This window comes from Moschus berezovskii, chromosome 8, assembly GCF_049115385.1.
Source record: "Moschus berezovskii isolate FMDL1 chromosome 8, NW_MosBer_1.0, whole genome shotgun sequence".
NCBI classification, from domain to species: domain Eukaryota; kingdom Metazoa; phylum Chordata; class Mammalia; order Artiodactyla; family Moschidae; genus Moschus; species Moschus berezovskii.
The window spans coordinates 36,097,798-36,115,614 of NC_142467.1; the positions used below are offsets into that span (position 1 = coordinate 36,097,798).

The window sequence follows — 17,817 nt, forward strand, 5'->3', positions numbered from 1 at the left end:
TAATAACTAAGAGGAATTTAATGAATCATATAGACATAAGTGGACTTCCCAGGAAGTGCTAGTGGGTAAAGAACATGCCTGCCAATGCAGGAGATATAAGAGATGCAGGTTTGAGCCCTGGGTCGGGAAGATCCCCAGGAGGAGGGCATGGCAACCCACTCCAGTATTCTTGCCTGGAGAATCCCATGGACAGAGGAGCCTGGTGAAACACAGTCCATTGGGTCGCAAACAGTCAGACCTGCCTGAAGCGACTGAGCACACACATTCACGCACGTGGTAGCTCTATATTAACATTCTGAGTAACTGCCAGACTGTTTTCTGAAGTAGATGCATCACTGTACATTCCTACCAGCAATGTATAAGGGTTTCCATTTTTCCACATTCTCATCAACACCTGTTATTATCTGTTTTTTTGATGACTGCCATCCTAGTGGGTATGGGATTGGTATTTAATAATTTTGGTTTGCATTTGCCTAGTGGTATAATAACAATACAATAATTAATGATATAGAGCACCTTTTCCTGAGCTTATTGGTCATTTAACATGTTCTTTTAGAAAATATTCAAATTCTTTGCCCAGCTTTTAAAATTGTAGTAATATATACTCCGGGAGTTGGTGATGGACAGGGAGGCCTGGCGTGCTGTGATTCATGGGGTTGCGGAGAGTCGGACACGACTGAGCGACTGAACTGAGCTGAACTGAATATATACATTAAATAAAATTTACTATTTTAACCATTTTAAGTGCACAGTTCAGTGGCATTAAGTACATTCATACTGCTGTGCAACTATCACCACCTAACTGCCTGAATCTTCTTCCCCACTTCTTGGCAACCACCATACTACTTTTTGCCTCTAAATTTGACTAAGTATTTCAGGTAAATTGAATCATGCAGTATTTGTCTCTTTGTGACTGGTTTATTTCATTTAGCATAATGTCTTCAAAGATCATTCATGTTGTAGCATGTGTCAGAATTTCTTTCCTTTTTAAAAGTAAATAGTATTCCATTGTATGTATGTACCATATTTGTTTATCTGTTTATACATCAGTAGACATTTGGGTTGTTTCCATCTTTTGACTTTTGTGAATAGTGCTACTATGAAGATTGCTGTAGATATATTTTTTGAGACTCTGATTTCAAGTCTTTTGTGTATGCTGAAGTGGGACTGCTGGATCATATGGTAAGTCTATTTTTAATTTTTGAGGAAAACATCATACTGTTTTGTATAATGGTTGCACTATTTTACACTCCCACCAGTAGTACACGATAGTTCTAATTTCTCCACATCCTTGCCACACTTGATAGTTTCTTTTTTTGGTCTTTTTCTTCTTTCTTTTTTGTTTTTTTGTTGTTTGTTTTTGGTAAGAGCCATCTTAATTGATATGAAGTGGTGTTTTTGTGGTCTTGACTTGCATTTCCCTAATGATTAGTGATGTTAAACATCTTTTCATATTCTTTTTCTTTGTTTTTAAAATTCAACTGATGTTTATTAGGTGTCTTCCAAGACCTAAGTCTGAATATACAGAAACAAAGTACATCATAATCTCGGACTTCAAGAAACTGTTCTTAGTAGAGTATGCTACTGAGATACTAGTAGTGCTTAAGAACTTTTTGGATTTAGGTTAGCTTTAGCTGTGTGACCTTGGGAACATTTTTAACTTATCTTAACATCCATTCTCTCTTCTCTGTAAAAGTAATAACATCCATTTCACAGGGATGTTTTGCCTTTTTATGTGTGATTGACCATTTATGTATTTTCTTTGGAGAAATGTCTATTCAGGTCATTTGTCCATTTTTTTATATCAGATTTTTCTTGTTGCTATTGTTGAGTTGTAGGTGTTTCCTATATATTCTGGAAATTAACCCCTTGTCATATATATGATTTGCACATTTTTTCTTCCCTTCCATGGATTACCTTTTCACTGTCTTGGTAGTGTGCTTTGATGCACAATAGTTTTTCATTTTGATTCAGCCCAACTTTTAATTTTTTTATTTTGTTGCTTGCACTTTTGGTTTCATATCCCAGAAATTATTGCTAAATTCAATGTCAAGAAACTTTCTGTCTGTGTTTTCTTCTGAAAGTTTTACAGTTTTAGCCTACCCAAACATAAGCATAAAAATCTTGCCTTAGATTCAATATCTCTGTTCTTCCTTATTCTCTCCATGTTGTAATCCCTCATGATTTTTATGTCTACTACAAAATGACTAGCTAATCTGAAAAGTTAACCTGTATCAGTATTCATGTGTTACTCCTGTTTCTTATCTATGGATACTTGAAAAATTCTTGAAGCTAAGTACGTAAAGTAATGTTGTCATTTGCTTACTAACAAATCTATACTCAGCTAGTCTTGGCTCGAGTGAGTTGGAGGTTGGTAGATGGAGTCCTCTGCAGGGTCACTCACTCACTCACATTTGTGGCCTTAAAGCCGTGTGGGACATCATGTTTGGCTGTGGTCAGAATGCTTACATGTGACCTTTTCTTGTGGCTACTGGGCTTTGTCACAGCACAGAAGCTGGGTTCCAAGGGTGATGACTTAGAGAGAAACAGAGACAGCAGGGAGAAGCTATACTGTCTTGTCTCAACTGAGTTGACTCACTGGAAAAGAGTCTGATGCTGGGAGGGATTGGGGGCGGGAGGAGACGGGGATGACAGAGAATGAGATGGCTGGATAGCATCACTGACTTGGTGGACATGAGTTTGAGTGAACTCCGGGAGTTGGTGATGGACAGGGAGGCCTGGCGTGCTGTGATTCATGGGGTCGTGGAGAGTCGGACACGACTGAGCGACTGAACTGAACTGAACTACATTCCTTCTGCTGTTTTGCAGTGGGGTCTATGTGCATGCATGTGCTTAGTTGAGTCCGACTCTGTGCAACCCATGGACTATAACCCACCAGGCTCTTCTGCCCATGGGATTCTCTAGGCAAGAATACTGGAGTGGGTTGCCATGCCCTTCTCCAGGAGATCTCCCCAACCCAGGGATAGAACCCCAATCTCCTGCACTGCAGGTGAATTCTTTACCTTCTGAGTCACCAGGGAAGCCCCTTTGTATTGGTTCAGTTCAGTTCAGTCACTCAATTGTGTCCGACTCTTTGCAACCCCATGAATCACAGCACACCAGGCCTCCCTGTCCATCACCAACTCCCGGAGTTCACTCAAACTCATGTCCACCAAGTCAGTGATGCCATCCAGCCGTCTCACTCTCTGTCGTCCCCATCTCCTCCCGCCCCCAATCCCTCCCAGCATCAGAGTCTTTTCTAGTGAGTCAACTCTTCACATGAGGTGGCCAAAGTATTGGAGTTTCAGCTTTAGCCTCAGTCCTTCCAATGAACACCCAGGACTGATCTCCTTTCGAATGGACTGGCTGGATCTCCTTGCAGTACAAGGGACTCTCAAGAGTCTTCTCCAGCACCACAGTTCAAAAGCATCAATTCTTTGGTGCTCAGCTTTCTTCACCGTCCAACTCTCATATTCATACATGACCACTGGAAAAACCATAACCTTGTATTGGTAGCCTAGCCCAATTCAAGGACGGGGAAAATGGGTTCCTCTTCTTAATGGAGAGCTGCAAAGTTCTGGAAGAGCATGTAAAATGAGAAAAAGGGTTGTGGTTGTTTTTGAAATATATAATCTCTGTACTTCTCCATGATAATATACAAAATTTTAAAAGGCAACATCAAAATCTGAAGAAATGATTGTCCAAGTGGTAATTTCAGGCAGAGTTCTGAAAGGGAACCATGAAGTTTTTTAAGGCTTAAATGAGCCAAGTTTTCATGATAAGTGTTGTAAAGTAGAATTTATTTTTGCAGACTCACTAATCTTAGGATTTGAATGAGTTGGTCTAATAAGTTTTTTTAATCATTCTACTTAAACTTGTACAGAAATATTGCTAACCAAAATGGTCTGTATGTTATCACTGTGGGTTCTTTTTTAAAACTTTGAAACCACCAAATTATAAAATTAGGAAAGTTTAGACAGTTTGAAAGACGAATGTTGAACAAAGTAATATATCAAGGAATGTCAGAAAAAGACATTGGATTTGAAGTTCATTTAGAATTCTATAGAGAAAGAGCGACTGTATTGCTAGAATATGGTCAGTGCTTTTATTTATGCTCTTTTTGAACTTACAGGGATTTACATTTGTGTAACCAGATCTGATTATTTCTATGGTCAATAGGAGCCTTTTGAGAAAGTTACTCATAACTGGGGGTGGGGTGGGTGGTGTGGAAAACTACTCCAAATTTTGTTTGTTACTTTGCTAAACAGAAAGTTCTGTAATTAGAAATATTTAATATTTTATTGGAACTTCAGTGTAATTACTGGTACCAAATGCTGACCCTCACAGGAATAAAGCATTAAGTGAATGTTGAGTTGCTGCAGTTAGTTATCACTTTGATTTGAGAAGAAAGACACTGTTACTTCATTCTCTTAGTCACATGATGTTACTGGTGGTGTTTCTCCCTATTTACTCTCCTGAATTGTGTGTTAAAGGTTAAGGAAACCCGAATGTTATCAGTTAACCAAAATGTTTTTGTAACTCTCCTTTATCATTCCCTGGACAACAGAGCCTTTATTTCATATGTAAGCTCAAGATTGGATAACCTTTAATAAGCACTTGTTTAACAAGGAATTCTTATTAAACAAGTGCTTATTAAAAGTTATCCCACAGTTGCAGTTGTGGATGGTAATATGAACATACTCACTAATGAGCTAAACTCATGAAATTAGTCTCATCTTAAAGATTCTTTCACTCATTAGCACTTGTTCTAGCTCACCCATCAGGTCAGTGTCTTTGTCAAGCAGAATATATAATGTATATGGGACACACAGGGATTACAAAATGAAATTGCAGACCTTGTAAAAAGGATGATGGCAGGATAGATCATTCAGAATGGAATTATTTGCATATCAAAGGATAAGGAGAGGCCCTTGGGAAAATTGATGAAGCTCTGTAATGTTTTGCAAAAACTCTGAAAATTGAATATGAAAGAAAGACTGGTTTATGACTTTCAGACAACTTTATCAAAACAATTATGCCCAAAATAAAATCTACCCTTAATTCATTTTTTGTTTCTTTTGGCTTTTTAAGATAGTTTTCAAACACACCTTCTTTAGTGAAGTGTTAGAATTTAATTGTAATTATAAACTCATTCTTAAATGTGACATAAAATTATTTCATAATCTTTGGTTTCTCTTCTCGTGATGAATGTCCTTATAAAAATTTCTCATTACTTAATATGAAATGATAGTCTCCTTTTAAGTAGATATAATTTTCATGTTATTAATTATCTGCAGATAATGCTGCTGCTGCTGCTGCTGCTGCTAAGTCGCTTCAGTCGTGTCCGACTCTGTGTGACCCCATAGATGGCAGCCCACCAGGCTCCCCTGTCCCTGGGATTCTCCAGGTAAGAACGCTGGAGTGGGTTGCCATTTCCTTCTGAGGATATACTAAAATTAATGCTCTTCCTCTTCGTAGTTTCCTAAAAACGTGGATATTAATACATTAATTCTCCCTCCACGACTAGAATCCCCTGGGTTGACATCCCCCTCTTAAAATATTAGAGAATTACAGCAATGGCTGGAATGTTAGAATTTGACATGACATAGCATGCACTGCCAGAGAAGGCAACGGCACCCCACTCCAGTACTCTTGCCTGGAAAATCCCATGGACAGAGGAGCCTGGTGGGCTGCAGTCCATGGGGTCGCTAAGAGTTGGACACGACTGAGCGACTTCACTTTCACTTTTCACTTTCATGCATTGGAGAAGGAAATGGCAACCCACTCCAGTGTTCTTGCCTGGAGAATCCCAGGGACGGGGGAGCCTGGTGGGCTGCCATCTATGGGGTCTCACAGAGTCGGACACGACTGAAGCAACTTAGCAGCAGCAACAGCAGCACTGCACCTAACAGTGCACCCTTTGTCTGCTAGCTGAGCAAACTGAACTCTTCCTCTTGTTTCCCTGTAACTGCTCTAGTAACAGCCATTCTCTTCTCCCTGGCTTGCATATTCAATCTCACTTAAACGTAAATGCCTTTGTCTGAAATGTCTCCCACCCTCTTATCTCCACATTCTCAATTCTTTTGGGTTTTTAAGATAGTTTTCAAACAAACCTTCTTCTGAAGTGAGAGTCGTTAGTCCTGTCGACTCTTAGTGACCCCATGGACTGTAGCCTGCCAGGCCCTTCTGTCCATGGAATGTTCCAGGACAGAATACAGGAGTGGGTTGCCATGCCCTTTTCCAAGGGATCTTCACAACCCAGGGATCAAACCCAGGTGTCCTGCATTGCAGGCAGATTCTTTACCATCTGAGCCACCAGGTGAAGATATTGCCAATTCCTCAATTTCCCAAAGAAAAACAACTTTTTCTCTCTTAAGTTTTTTTTTTTTTTACATCATTTGTCTCCTCCATTTGGCAGTTATCACTTTCTGTCTTCTTAGCACTAATGCTAACAGTTAATTTCCTACTATCGATGTGACTCAAATCCCTGTGCCATTTCTTCCTATCCCTCACATCTGTTCATTAAAGATAAAAGCCCTGAACATTTTCAGTACTTTTTTCTTGCATTTATGTCCATACTTTTTTTTTTTTTTTGGTAAATGGAGAGCAAGGATCCTCATCTGGGGGTGATTTCGCCCTCTAGGGGACATTTGCCTACATCTGGAGACATTCATGACTGTTGCTGCTGGGGAAGATCTATGCCTTTGACTGGCTAGAGTCCAGGAATGCTGCTAAACATCCTATGACGTACAGGACAGATCCCACAACAAAGAATTATAGGGTCCAAAGTGCCAGTAATGTCAAAGTGGTTGGGTATAATCGCTTTTGCTATGTTGGTGATAGGACAACTGGGAGATATATTCACAAAACTCTTTGAAAAACTATTATCTATCGACATGCTTCTTGGGGAGCATTCATTTTCTCCACCAAGGGATCCTCTAATAGTCTGTCTGCAGAATTTAAAAAAAAATAATAAGTTTAGCTGACAGGGAGTGAGGTGGGGAGTGTTAGTCGCTCTTTGGTGTCTGACTCACTGGGACCCCATGGACTGTAGCCCGCCAGGCTCCTGTGTCGATGGGATTCTCCAGGCAAGAATCCTGGAGTGGGTTGCCATTTCCTCCTCCTGGGGAGGTTAGGCAAGTCTGCTTGTTTTCAGTAAGGGGCCTCCCTCAATCTCCTCAGGGCCTCGTGTTCCAGAGCCCAGGATCTCTCTGCCTCAGTGTCTTTAGAGAATAAGCCCAGCAGTGTCCATGGGGGTGTCCTGGGAGAAGCAATTACCTGGCTGTCACATGGGGATGGGGAACTGGGTGGTTTACTGCTCCTTTTACAGAGTGCCAGATGATCACCCAGATTTCACTCTATCTTCTGAGATAGATACCCTAAGCTTTTTATTCCTGTGGTGCTTCTCTCTCTCGCCTCCTCTTCCTTCCACCCTCCCTTCTTCTCTCTCTCTCTTTCTTAAAATATTTATTGATTTTTGGCTGCACCAGGTCTTTGTTGCTTTGAGTGGGCTCTAGTCGCGGTGAGTGGGGGCTACCCTCTAGTTGGCGGTGCTCGGGCTTCTCATTGCGGTGGCTTCTCTTATTGCGGTGCGTGGGTTCTAGGCCATGGATGTTGCAGTAGTTGTTGCTCGTGTGCTCAGCAGTGTGACTCCTGGGCTCTAGAGCACAGGCTTAGAAGTTGTGGGAAACAGGGTTAGTTGCTCCGAGGCATGTGGGATCTTCCTGGACCAGGGATCAACCTGGTGTCCCCTGCATTGCAGAGGAGACTCGTAACCACTGGACCACAAGGGAAGCCCTCTTTCTTTCTTTTTGACTGAGTAGCTTTTCTGAAGGCTTTCCAGGTGGCACTAGTGGTCATGCCCGCCAATGTAGGAGAAATGAGACTCGGGTTCTATCCCTGGATGGGGAAGATCCTCTAGAGAAGAGAATGAGTACCCACTTCTTGTCTGGAGAATCCCCTGGACAGACGAGCCTGGCAGGCTATAGTCCATGGGGTTGCAAAGAGTCAGACACAACTGATACGACTTAGCACACAGCTTTTCTGCAGGAGCAGTGGTGATGGTGGGAAACCGCTTTCCCGAAGTCCTCTTTTGAGCTTTCTTCACTCTAGTAAATCAGTAACCATTCTTTTATCTACTTTTCATCCTTCAAATACGTGTTAACTACTTCTTCACTGTCTCCTTTCCCATTCTCTTTGCATTTTGGAATTATATTTTTTCATTTCTTTTACTGTTGTTTTAGTGGGTGTCAGATAGGTGTGGTAAAAAATGCGTGTATTCAGTCTGTCTTATTAAAAGAAGTCCAAAATGCCCTCAGTCCTTTTTCATGGTTTTGAAGTATTCTAATAAAAAAACACCACCAAAGAGTGATCTCTCGAGATTCATCTTCTCCTTTTCTGGGCAAGCAGTAGCCAGAGAGCACATATACCAAACCCAGGACTGCAGTGTTCACTGGGGAACATTATGGAGACAGAAGGAGCAGGCAGGCAGGTGTCTTGCTTATCCCCTCTAGGGCAGCACAGAGATCCAGCAAAGTCAGGTATCAGATTGCATGAGAAAGACTTCCAGCTGCATGATTAAAGAGACACTTGCCCTGCTTCCAGAGGGAAGAGGCTAGGATTCAACAGAAATATAATGTGATTTTTGGTTACAGCCCTAGCCTCCACCCAGAGAGTGGAAAAGCCTCAAAAGGAACTGCCATTGGTAGGCCCATGAAGCTGAGTTCTGGGGCTGCTTGGCTAGGGGGAGTCCCCTGTGCCCCATTGACATGGTAGCAGTGAAACCTACCACTTTAAGGGACCCTGCAAAATCAGCCAATGAGGATCATTGCAGCAATCACAGCGGACAGAAGAGCAGATGAGTTTTGTTGATTTTTCAGGTACCTGTTAACTCCCCAGATTTCCATGTAAGTCTAGAGAAGGAAATAAATGGCAGAATTGGGATAAACAAAAATAAATGTGAGATTTCTTACACACTTGAGTTGGTGAATAAGGCATCACATATAATATATATGTTTGAAATATTGTTCTACTGACTCACTATGGCCTGACATGTTATAAACTAACATGAAACTTAGTTGTTCTCAAGGTTTGTTGGGGACCTGAAACAGAGTTGATCTTTTTCATTGCACAGACTATAGAGACTATGAAAGAATATGAAAATTTCAATATGTTGACCCCAAGACATTCAGAACTCCAGGCAGACATTATAATGATGAGGAAGTAGAAATGAAAGAAACTGAAACAGCACAATTGAAAGAGAAATAAGAACAAGATGAATCTAGAAGTTACAGAGTAGTATGGGCCACCACGGCCCTCTCTATGTGTTGGACCAGTGACCCGGCTGTTGTCAAAAAACAAACTCTGTGTGCTGAAGTACAAAGATGAATTTACTGTAACGGTTTCAGCCTGAAGCAGGGAAACATAGGCTTATGTGAGCAGTGAGTTCTGAGTTGCCCAGACTAAGGGATTTTTGTGGGGGTAAATGCAGTAGTTGTTTGGCCTTTCCAGCTGACTGGTTGCCTGGTGGCCTTCTTCCTTATGTGGATCAGGGAAACAAGAGATAGTGAGAACAGGTTTGGCATTCGGGGATTAGCTGGAGTTCTCTGCTGATCTCTGAGAAGAGATTAAGTTTCTGTTTCTGGAGGTAGTTTTGTTTTTCTTTAAGTACTTGCATTGACTGTCTCCATTTTGTCCCTGGCATGAATGACTCCATTTTAGTTTGGTTCTACCTTGTAATTTCAGGAACTGGCTCAGAGTGGACCCACTTCTCTTGCCTCTGAGGTCTTGTGCTGATCGAGTGTTTCTGTGTTCTGCTGCCTGGCCTCATAGACAAAGGAGGATTAGGGGTGTCTGAACTCCACACAGCTGTGTCTGGGAAGTGGATCACATCCACACTGGTGAACTCTGGGTCCCTGGGTGTAGTGTGAGTACAGTTTCTGAGGGTAGGATGATGGGGGCATTTGACCTGGAGGCTGAGAATGTCTTCGAAGTAAAATTAATTTTGGCTGAGGCAAATCATGAGTTTCAAAGTAAGTAGACTGAGGAGGTCTTCTGTGGCTTAAAAATAGTTGTCTATCTGGTTTTCATTTGAAATAGCTTATCTTGCACAGCTACCTATGAAGAGATGCTGAGAGCAAACAACATTCAGCAATTCAGCATTTTGCAGGATCTGTCAAAGGAGAAAGAGGGTGTCTTACTAACAATTGAGCATATTCAAAAGCCTCAAATTCAACTGTATAGATACCACGGTGACGCTAGTTATGAAATGACTGTGATGTTAGGAAAAAAGAGAAAAAACTTCTTCAATAAATAGGAAATAATAAAGAATTTTATTAAAGCAAATTTCATTTTTATAAGTATTTATGCATGTGTATGTATATGTGTGTGTGTGTATATATATATATATATATATATATATATATATATATATATATATATACAAAAATTTAAAACAGGCAACCTGTGTGAAGTTTGATAAGGGCAATGACATGTAGGGGAGTGGGATGCATTGTCATGCGTCCTTTCTCTTCTACTTTGAAGCTGGTCCCAGAGCAGTGGCCCCGGGGACCTCAGTGCCAGTCAGTGAGGGGTAAACCTGATCTTTCTGGGACTCACTAGCTTCATTTCCAGTGATGCTTTGGAGTGCAGGCTTGGTTTTGCTGAAGTAATTAAATGAGGAGGCCATTAGATTGGGGTGACTTTAATGCCTTGGCAGCCTAGGGAAGCAAGCAAACCAAACCCTAAGCCAAAGTCGATGCACTTGAATCCAGGAAAATGGAATTTAAGAATGACCAATCACAGATAGCAATTAGGCTTTCTCAAATAAGGCAGTCACTTCAGTTATATCCATATAATAATTTCTTTGTTTTGCTTCTATAAAGCATAAAACCTCTCCCCTTGCTCCTGTCAGTGGTGTGTTCCTAACAACTTCTGGTTTGGCAGTGCCTGATTTACATGGACGTGTGCTTAAATAAACTCAAAAAATTTACTGTGCCTCAGTTTACCTTTTACCAGCTTTTATTGCACCATAGTGGTAAAGAGTGTTGGAGGCGGGGGCAGGGGCCAGAGGGAGTGCCATACCTCAGAGTCTGTTTTGGCCTGAGGCTTAGGTGAGGGAAAGTTTCCATGTGGTCCAAATCGATCATTAGATTTCTGTATGGAGATTGGGTCCAAGGCTCTGGCTGGTACTAAAGTGTTCCATTCCTTTTCAACATCTGAGTAAGAGCAAGGATAATAGCTTAGATAATACTTTATTCCTGAGTTTGCTGGCCATAACAACATCCAAATACCTCTCAGTATGACTCCAGTTTCTAACACTGCCTTAGGGTCACTCCCACTCTCAACATGGCGGCCATCTACCTTTCAAGTTGACTTGTTTTGCTTGGTGTTCCCTCATCAGACCTCTTCCTGTCCCTGGAACACATGATACCTTCATGAGATTGCACTTTTGTTCTTTTCATTTTCTTTATCTTTATCTTATCTTTATCTTTCTTTACTTTTAACCCATCCTCCAAGGCGGTATTGCTTTCCTAGGGCTGTTGTAACAAATTATTCATGACTTACAACAACAAAAATTGATTCTTCCACAGTTCTGGAAGCCAGAAATCCAAAGTCAAAGTGTTGGCAATCTTGTTTCCTTCTGGAGGCTCTGAGGAGGATTCAGTTCCATGCCTTACTCCCAGCTTCTGGGGTTTCAGGCAATCCTTGACTTTCCTTGTCTTATCACTCTAGTCCCTGCCTCCATCTTCACATGGCCTTCTCCCTATTCACCCTCAGACTCCTTCCTCTCTCTTTTATAGTGAAGTGAAAGTGAAGTGAAAGTCACACAGTCGTGTCCGACTCTTTGTGACCCCATGGACTGTCCATGGAATTCTCTAGGCCAGAATACTGGAGTAGGTAGCCTTTCCCTTCTCCAGGGGATCTTCCCAACCCAGGGATCAAACCCAGGTCTCCTGCATTGCAGGCAGATTCTTAACCAGCTGAGCCACAAGGGAAGCCCCTCTCTTTTATAAGGACCCCAGTTATGGCATTTAGGGTCCCCTTCTAAATTCAGGGTAATATCAAGATCCATCACATAACTACATCTGCAAAGGTCCCTTTTCCATTTCTATCACAGTCATGAACACTGGAAACTAAGACTTGGATATCTCTTTTGGGGGCTGGAAGCCACAGGCTTCCCAGGTGGCACTTGTGGTGTAGAACCCACCTGCTAATGCAGGAGACACAAGAAATGTGGGTTTGATCTCTGGGTTGGGAAGATCCCCTGGAGGAGGGCATGGCACCCTACTCCAGCATTCTCACCTGGAGAATCTCACGGATAGAGGAGCCCGGCAGGCTACAGTCATGGGGCTGCAAAGAGTCAGACACGACTGAACAGCTTAGCCCTGACTCACTAGAGCAGCCTAACTTACTTTTCTCACTGCAGTCCTTCTTGATCAGCCCACACTGTTTTCCCCTCTTCTGTGATTCTGTGGCACTATTCTAATACTTGTGTGTTTGTTTCACCTGCGAGATGAGGAGCTCCTTAAACTTGCTGTTCCTGGCCCAGTGCCTGACATATCATAAGACCTCAGTGTGCTTGTTACTTAAAGTATTGCTCATGTCACACTGTCATTCTCAGGCTGTCTTACAACAGAAGTATGTTACTCAGACCAGAGCTGCTCACAATCCATTGTGAAACGGGTGAGTTCCTACCAAGGCCAGATATCTTCTCTGAACTAGAAAACATTTTACTCATCTGTTTTACATCTTAGATGTGGAACCGAGTGGAGATGGCAACTGTTCATGTGATATTACTCATTCATTCAACAAACACTGAACAGCTGCTCTGAGCCAGGCCCTGACCTCACAGAGTACTTGCAATAAAGCAGTCATACCCAGACTAGGCGTGGAACATGTGAACACTCAACTTGTATCATGGTAATTGTTTGAGTGCTGAATGAAATGCAGGACACTGTGAATTTCCTAACATGAGCCCAGAGCCTAGACGGCAGGGAAATTGCCCAGGGAGAAGTGGCCTGAATGCTGAGACCTGAGTGACACTGAGGAGTTATGATGGTGAAGGGGTAGGGCTGGAGTGTTCTGGGAGAGGCATGTGCAGAATGGTGGCAATGAGGGGAAGGGGTAGCCTGCTTGAGAAATGGCTGAGGATGGACAGACAGTGGTTCTGGCTGCATCAGAATCACCCGCTGGCTTGTTAAATGCAGGTTAAGTTCAGTACAGTTCAGTCACTCAGTTGTGTCCGACTCTGCGACCCCATGAACCGCAGCATGCCAGGCCTCTCTGTACATCACCAACTCCCAGAGTTTATTCAAACTCATGTCCATTGAATCTGTGATGCAATCCAACCATCTCATCCTCTGTCATCCCCTTCTCCTCCTACCTTCAATCTTTCCCAGCATCAGGGTCTTTTCAAATGAGTCAGTTCTTCACATCAGGTGGCCAAAATATTGGAGTTTCAGCTTCAGCATCAGTCCTTCCAATGAATATTCAGGACTGATTTCCTTTAGGATGGACTGGTTGGATCTCCTTGCAGTCCAAGGGACTCTCAAGAGTTTTCTCCAACACCATAGTTCAAAAGTATCAATTCTTCATCACTCAGCTTTCTTTATAGTCCAACTTTCACATCCATATGTGACTACTGGAAAAATCATAGCCTTGACTAGACGGACCTTTGTTGGCAAAATAATGTCTCTGCTTTTTAATATGCTGTCTAAGTTGGTCATAACTTTTCTTCCAAAGAGTAAGCGTCTTTTAATTTCATGGCTGCAGTCACCATTTGCGGTGATTTTGGAGCCCCCCAAAATAAAGTCTGACACTGTTTCCACTGTTTCCCCATCTATTTCCCATGAAGTGATGGGACCAGATGCCATGATCTTAGTTTTCTGAGTGTTGAGCTTTAAGCCAACTTTTTCACTCTCCTCTTTCACTTTCATCAACAGGGTCTTTCATTCTTCTTCACTTTCTGCCATAAGGGTAGTGTCATCTGCATATCTGAGGTTATTGATATTTCTCCCAGCAATCTTGATTCCATATTGTGCTTCCTCCAGCCCAGCATTTCTCATGATGTACTCTGCATATAAGTTAAATAAGCAAGGTGATAATATACAACCTTGACGTACTCCTTTTCCTATTTGGAATCAGTCTGTTGTTCCATGTCCAGTTCTAACTTTTTCTTCCTGACCTGCATACAGGTTTCTCAAGAGGCAGGTCACGTGGTCTGGTATCCCCATCTCTTTCAGAATGTTCCACAGTTTATTGTGATCCACACAGTCAAAGGCTTTGGCATAGTCAATAAAGCAGAAATAGATGTTTTACTGGAACTCTCTTGCTTTTTCAATGATCCAGTGGATGTTGGCAGTTTGATCTCTGGTTCCTTTGCCTTTTCTAAATCCAGTTTGAACATCTGAAAGTTCACAGTTCGTGTATTGTTGAACTCTGGCTTGGAGGATGTTGAGCATTACTTTACTAGCATGTGAGATGAGTGCAATTGTCTGGCAGTTTGAGCATTCTTTGCAATTGCCTTTTTTTTGGGACTGGAATGAAAACTGACCTTTTCCAGTCCTGTGGCCACTGCTGAGTTTTCCAAATTTGCTGGCATATTGAGTGCAGCACTTTCACAGCATCATCTTTCAGGATTTGAAATAGCTCAACTGGAATTCCATCAGCTCTACTAACTTTGTTCATAGTGATGCTTCCTAAGGCCCACTTTACTTCACATTCCAGGATGTCTGGCTCTAGGTGGGTGATCACACCGCTGTGATTATCTGGGTCATGAAGATCTCTTTTGTATAGTTCTTCTGTGTATTCTTGCCACCTCTTAATATCTTTTGCTTCTGTTAGGTCCATACCATTTCTGTCTTTTATTGAGCCCATCTTTGCATGAAATGTTCTCTTGGTATCTCTAATTTTCTTGAAGAGATCTCTAGTCTTTCCCATTCTGTTGTTTTCCTCTATTTCTTTGCACTGATCGCTGAGGAAGACTTTCTTATCTTTCCTTGCTATTCTTTGGAACTCTGCATTCAAATGGGTATATCATTCCTTTTCTCCTTTGCTTTTCGTTCTCGTCTTTTCCCAGCTATTTGTAAGACCTCCTCAGACAACCATTTTGCTTTTATGCATTTGTTTCCATGGGGATGGTCTTGATCCCTGTCTTCTATACAATGTCATGAACCTCCGTCCATAGTTCATCAGGCCCTCTGTCTATCAGATCTAGTCCTTTAAATCTATTTTCCACTTCCACTGTATAATTGTAAGGGATTCGATTTAGGTCATTTCTAGGTCTAGTGGTTTTCCTTACTTTCTTCAATTTAAGTCTGAACTTGGCAATAAGGAGTTCATGATCTGAACCACAGTCAGCTCCCGGTCTTGTTTTTGCTGACTGTATGGAGCTTCTCCATATTTGGCTGCAAAGAATATAATCAATTTGATTTCGGTGTTGACCCTCTGGTGATGTCCATGTATAGAGTCTTCTCTTGTGTTGTTGGAAGAGGGTGTTTGCTATGACCAGTGCATTCTCTTGGCAAAACTTTATTAGCCTTTGCCCTGCTTCATCCCGTCCTCCAAGGCCAAATTTGCCTGTTACTCCAGGTGTTTCTTGACTTCCTACTTTTGCATTCCAGTCCCCTATAATGAAAAGGACACTCTTTTTTTGGGTGTTAGTTCTAGAAAGTCTTGTAGGTCTTCATAGAACCGTCAGCTTCAGCTTCTTCAGCATTACTGGTCGGGGCATATGCTTGGATTACTGTGATATTGAATGGTTTGCCTTGGAAATGAATAGAGATCATTCTGTCGTTTTTGAGATTGCATCCAAGTACTGTATTTTGGACTCTTTTGTTTACTGTGATGGCTGCTCCATTTCTTCTAAGAGATTCTTGCCTACAGTAGTAGATATAATGGTCATCTGAGTTAAATTCACCCATTCCAGTCCATTTTAGTTCTCTGCTTTGTAGAATGTCAACGTTCACTCTTGCCATATCCTGTTTGATCACTTTAATTTGCTTTGATTCATGGACCTAACATTGCAGGTTCCTATGCAATATTGCTCTTTGCAGCATCGGACCTTGTTAAATGCAGGTAGCTGGTCCTTACTTCAAAAATTTGCAATTCAGTAGGTTTGGCAAGGTTGGAAAACTTGCTTTCTAAAGGCTCTCAGGTAGGGAACTTTCCAGAACGCTCAGTGAAAGACGGAGGAGTGTGGCTGCCCGAGCTGCCCACAGCAACGTGCTCCTTCCCGCTCCCCCACACCAGCATCAGCCCACTCACCGGCTGTAGAAAATGGTGAAAGAAACCACTTACTATGATGTTTTGGGGGTCAAACCCAATGCCACCCAAGAAGAATTGAAAAAGGCTTATAGGAAACTGGCCTTGAAGTACCACCCTGATAAGAATCCAAATGAAGGCGAGAAGTTTAAACAGATTTCTCAAGCTTACGAAGTGCTCTCTGATGCAAAGAAAAGCAAATTATATGACAAAGGAGGAGAACAGGCAATTAAAGAAGGTGCAGCAGGTGGAGCCTGGTGGGCTTCCATCTTTGGGGTCACACAGAGTCGGACACGACTGAAGTGACCTAGCAGCAGCAGCAGCAGCAGCAGCAGCAGGTGGTGGTTTTGGCTCCCCCATGGACATCTTTGATATGTTTTTTGGAGGAGGAGGCAGGATGCAGAGAGAGAGGAGAGGTAAAAACGTTGTGCATCAACTTAGAGTAACTTTAGAAGATTTATATAATGGTGCAAAAAGAAAACTAGCTCTGCAAAAGAATGTGATTTGTGACAAATGTGAAGGCCGAGGTGGTAAGAAAGGAGCAGTAGAATGCTGTCCCAATTGCCGAGGTACTGGAATGCAAATAAGAATTCATCAGATAGGATCTGGAATAGTTCAGCAAATTCAGTCTGTCTGCATGGAGTGCCAGGGCCATGGGGAGCGGATCAGTCCTAAAGATAGACGTAAAAACAGCAACAGAAGGAAGATAGTTCGAGAAAAGAAAATTCTAGAAGTTCATATTGACAAAGGCATGAAAGACGGCCAGAAGATAATATTCCATGGTGAAGGAGACCAAGAACCAGGACTGGAGCCAGGAGATATTATCATTGTTTTAGATCAGAAGGACCATGCTGTTTTTACTCGACGAGGAGGAGACCTTTTCATGTGTATGGACATACAGCTGGTTGAGGCGTTGTGTGGCTTCCAGAAGTCAATATCTACTCTTGACAACCGAACCATAATCATCACTTCTCATCCGGGTGAGATTGTCAAGCAGGGAGATATCAAGTGTGTGCTAAGTGAAGGCATGCCAGTTTATCGTAGGCCATATGAAAAGGGTCGCCTAATCATTGAATTTAAGGTAAACTTTCCTGAGAATGGCTTTCTCTCTCCTGATAAACTCTCTTTGCTGGAAAAATTTATGCCTGAGAGGAAGGAAGTAGAAGAGACTGATGAAATGGACCAGGTAGAATTAGTGGACTTTGATCCAAATCAGGAAAGACAGCGCCATTACAATAGAGAAGCATATAAGGATGATGAAGATCATCCTCGGGGTGGTGTTCGGTGTCAGACCTCTTAGTGGGGCCCGTGAATAACACTCACAGCTGGTGTTTTATTTGCAGTAGTGATTGAGTGAAGGACTATAATCATAATATGCTCACTACTTGCTTTTGTTTTAATTTTCAACTATAGTAGTGTTTAAAAGTTAAATGAAGAATAAACGTGAATATAAAAACTCTGACTTTGTCCTGTATGTATGATGACTTCAGTGTGCAAGATAAGTTTAATACTTGTAAAAACGACTTTAAAAAATTTCCCCTAGCATTTGTTAGG

General features: G+C 42.0%; 1 protein-coding gene across 1 annotated transcript; it reads left to right on the forward strand.

Annotated features, from left to right (window-relative positions):
- The first annotated feature begins 16,258 nt into the window (after positions 1–16,258).
- On the forward strand, positions 16,259–17,563 carry LOC129558543 (dnaJ homolog subfamily A member 1-like). The gene is made up of 2 exons (XM_088838347.1): positions 16,259–16,510; positions 16,599–17,563. The coding sequence occupies exons 1-2, from the start codon at positions 16,279–16,281 to the stop codon at positions 17,561–17,563; spliced, it is 1,197 nt and encodes a 398-aa protein (XP_088694473.1). The 5' UTR covers positions 16,259–16,278.
- The last annotated feature ends 254 nt before the right edge of the window (positions 17,564–17,817 follow it).

Bases quoted from the DNA above. Each gene is read 5' to 3' on its own strand.
- LOC129558543 (XM_088838347.1), top strand. From the start codon at position 16,279: ATGGTGAAAGAAACCACTTACTATGATGTTTTGGGGGTCAAACCCAAT. The intron at 16,511-16,598 runs GTGGAGCCTGGT...CAGCAGCAGCAG, and splicing joins AATTAAAGAAGGTGCAGCAG to CAGGTGGTGGTTTTGGCTCC.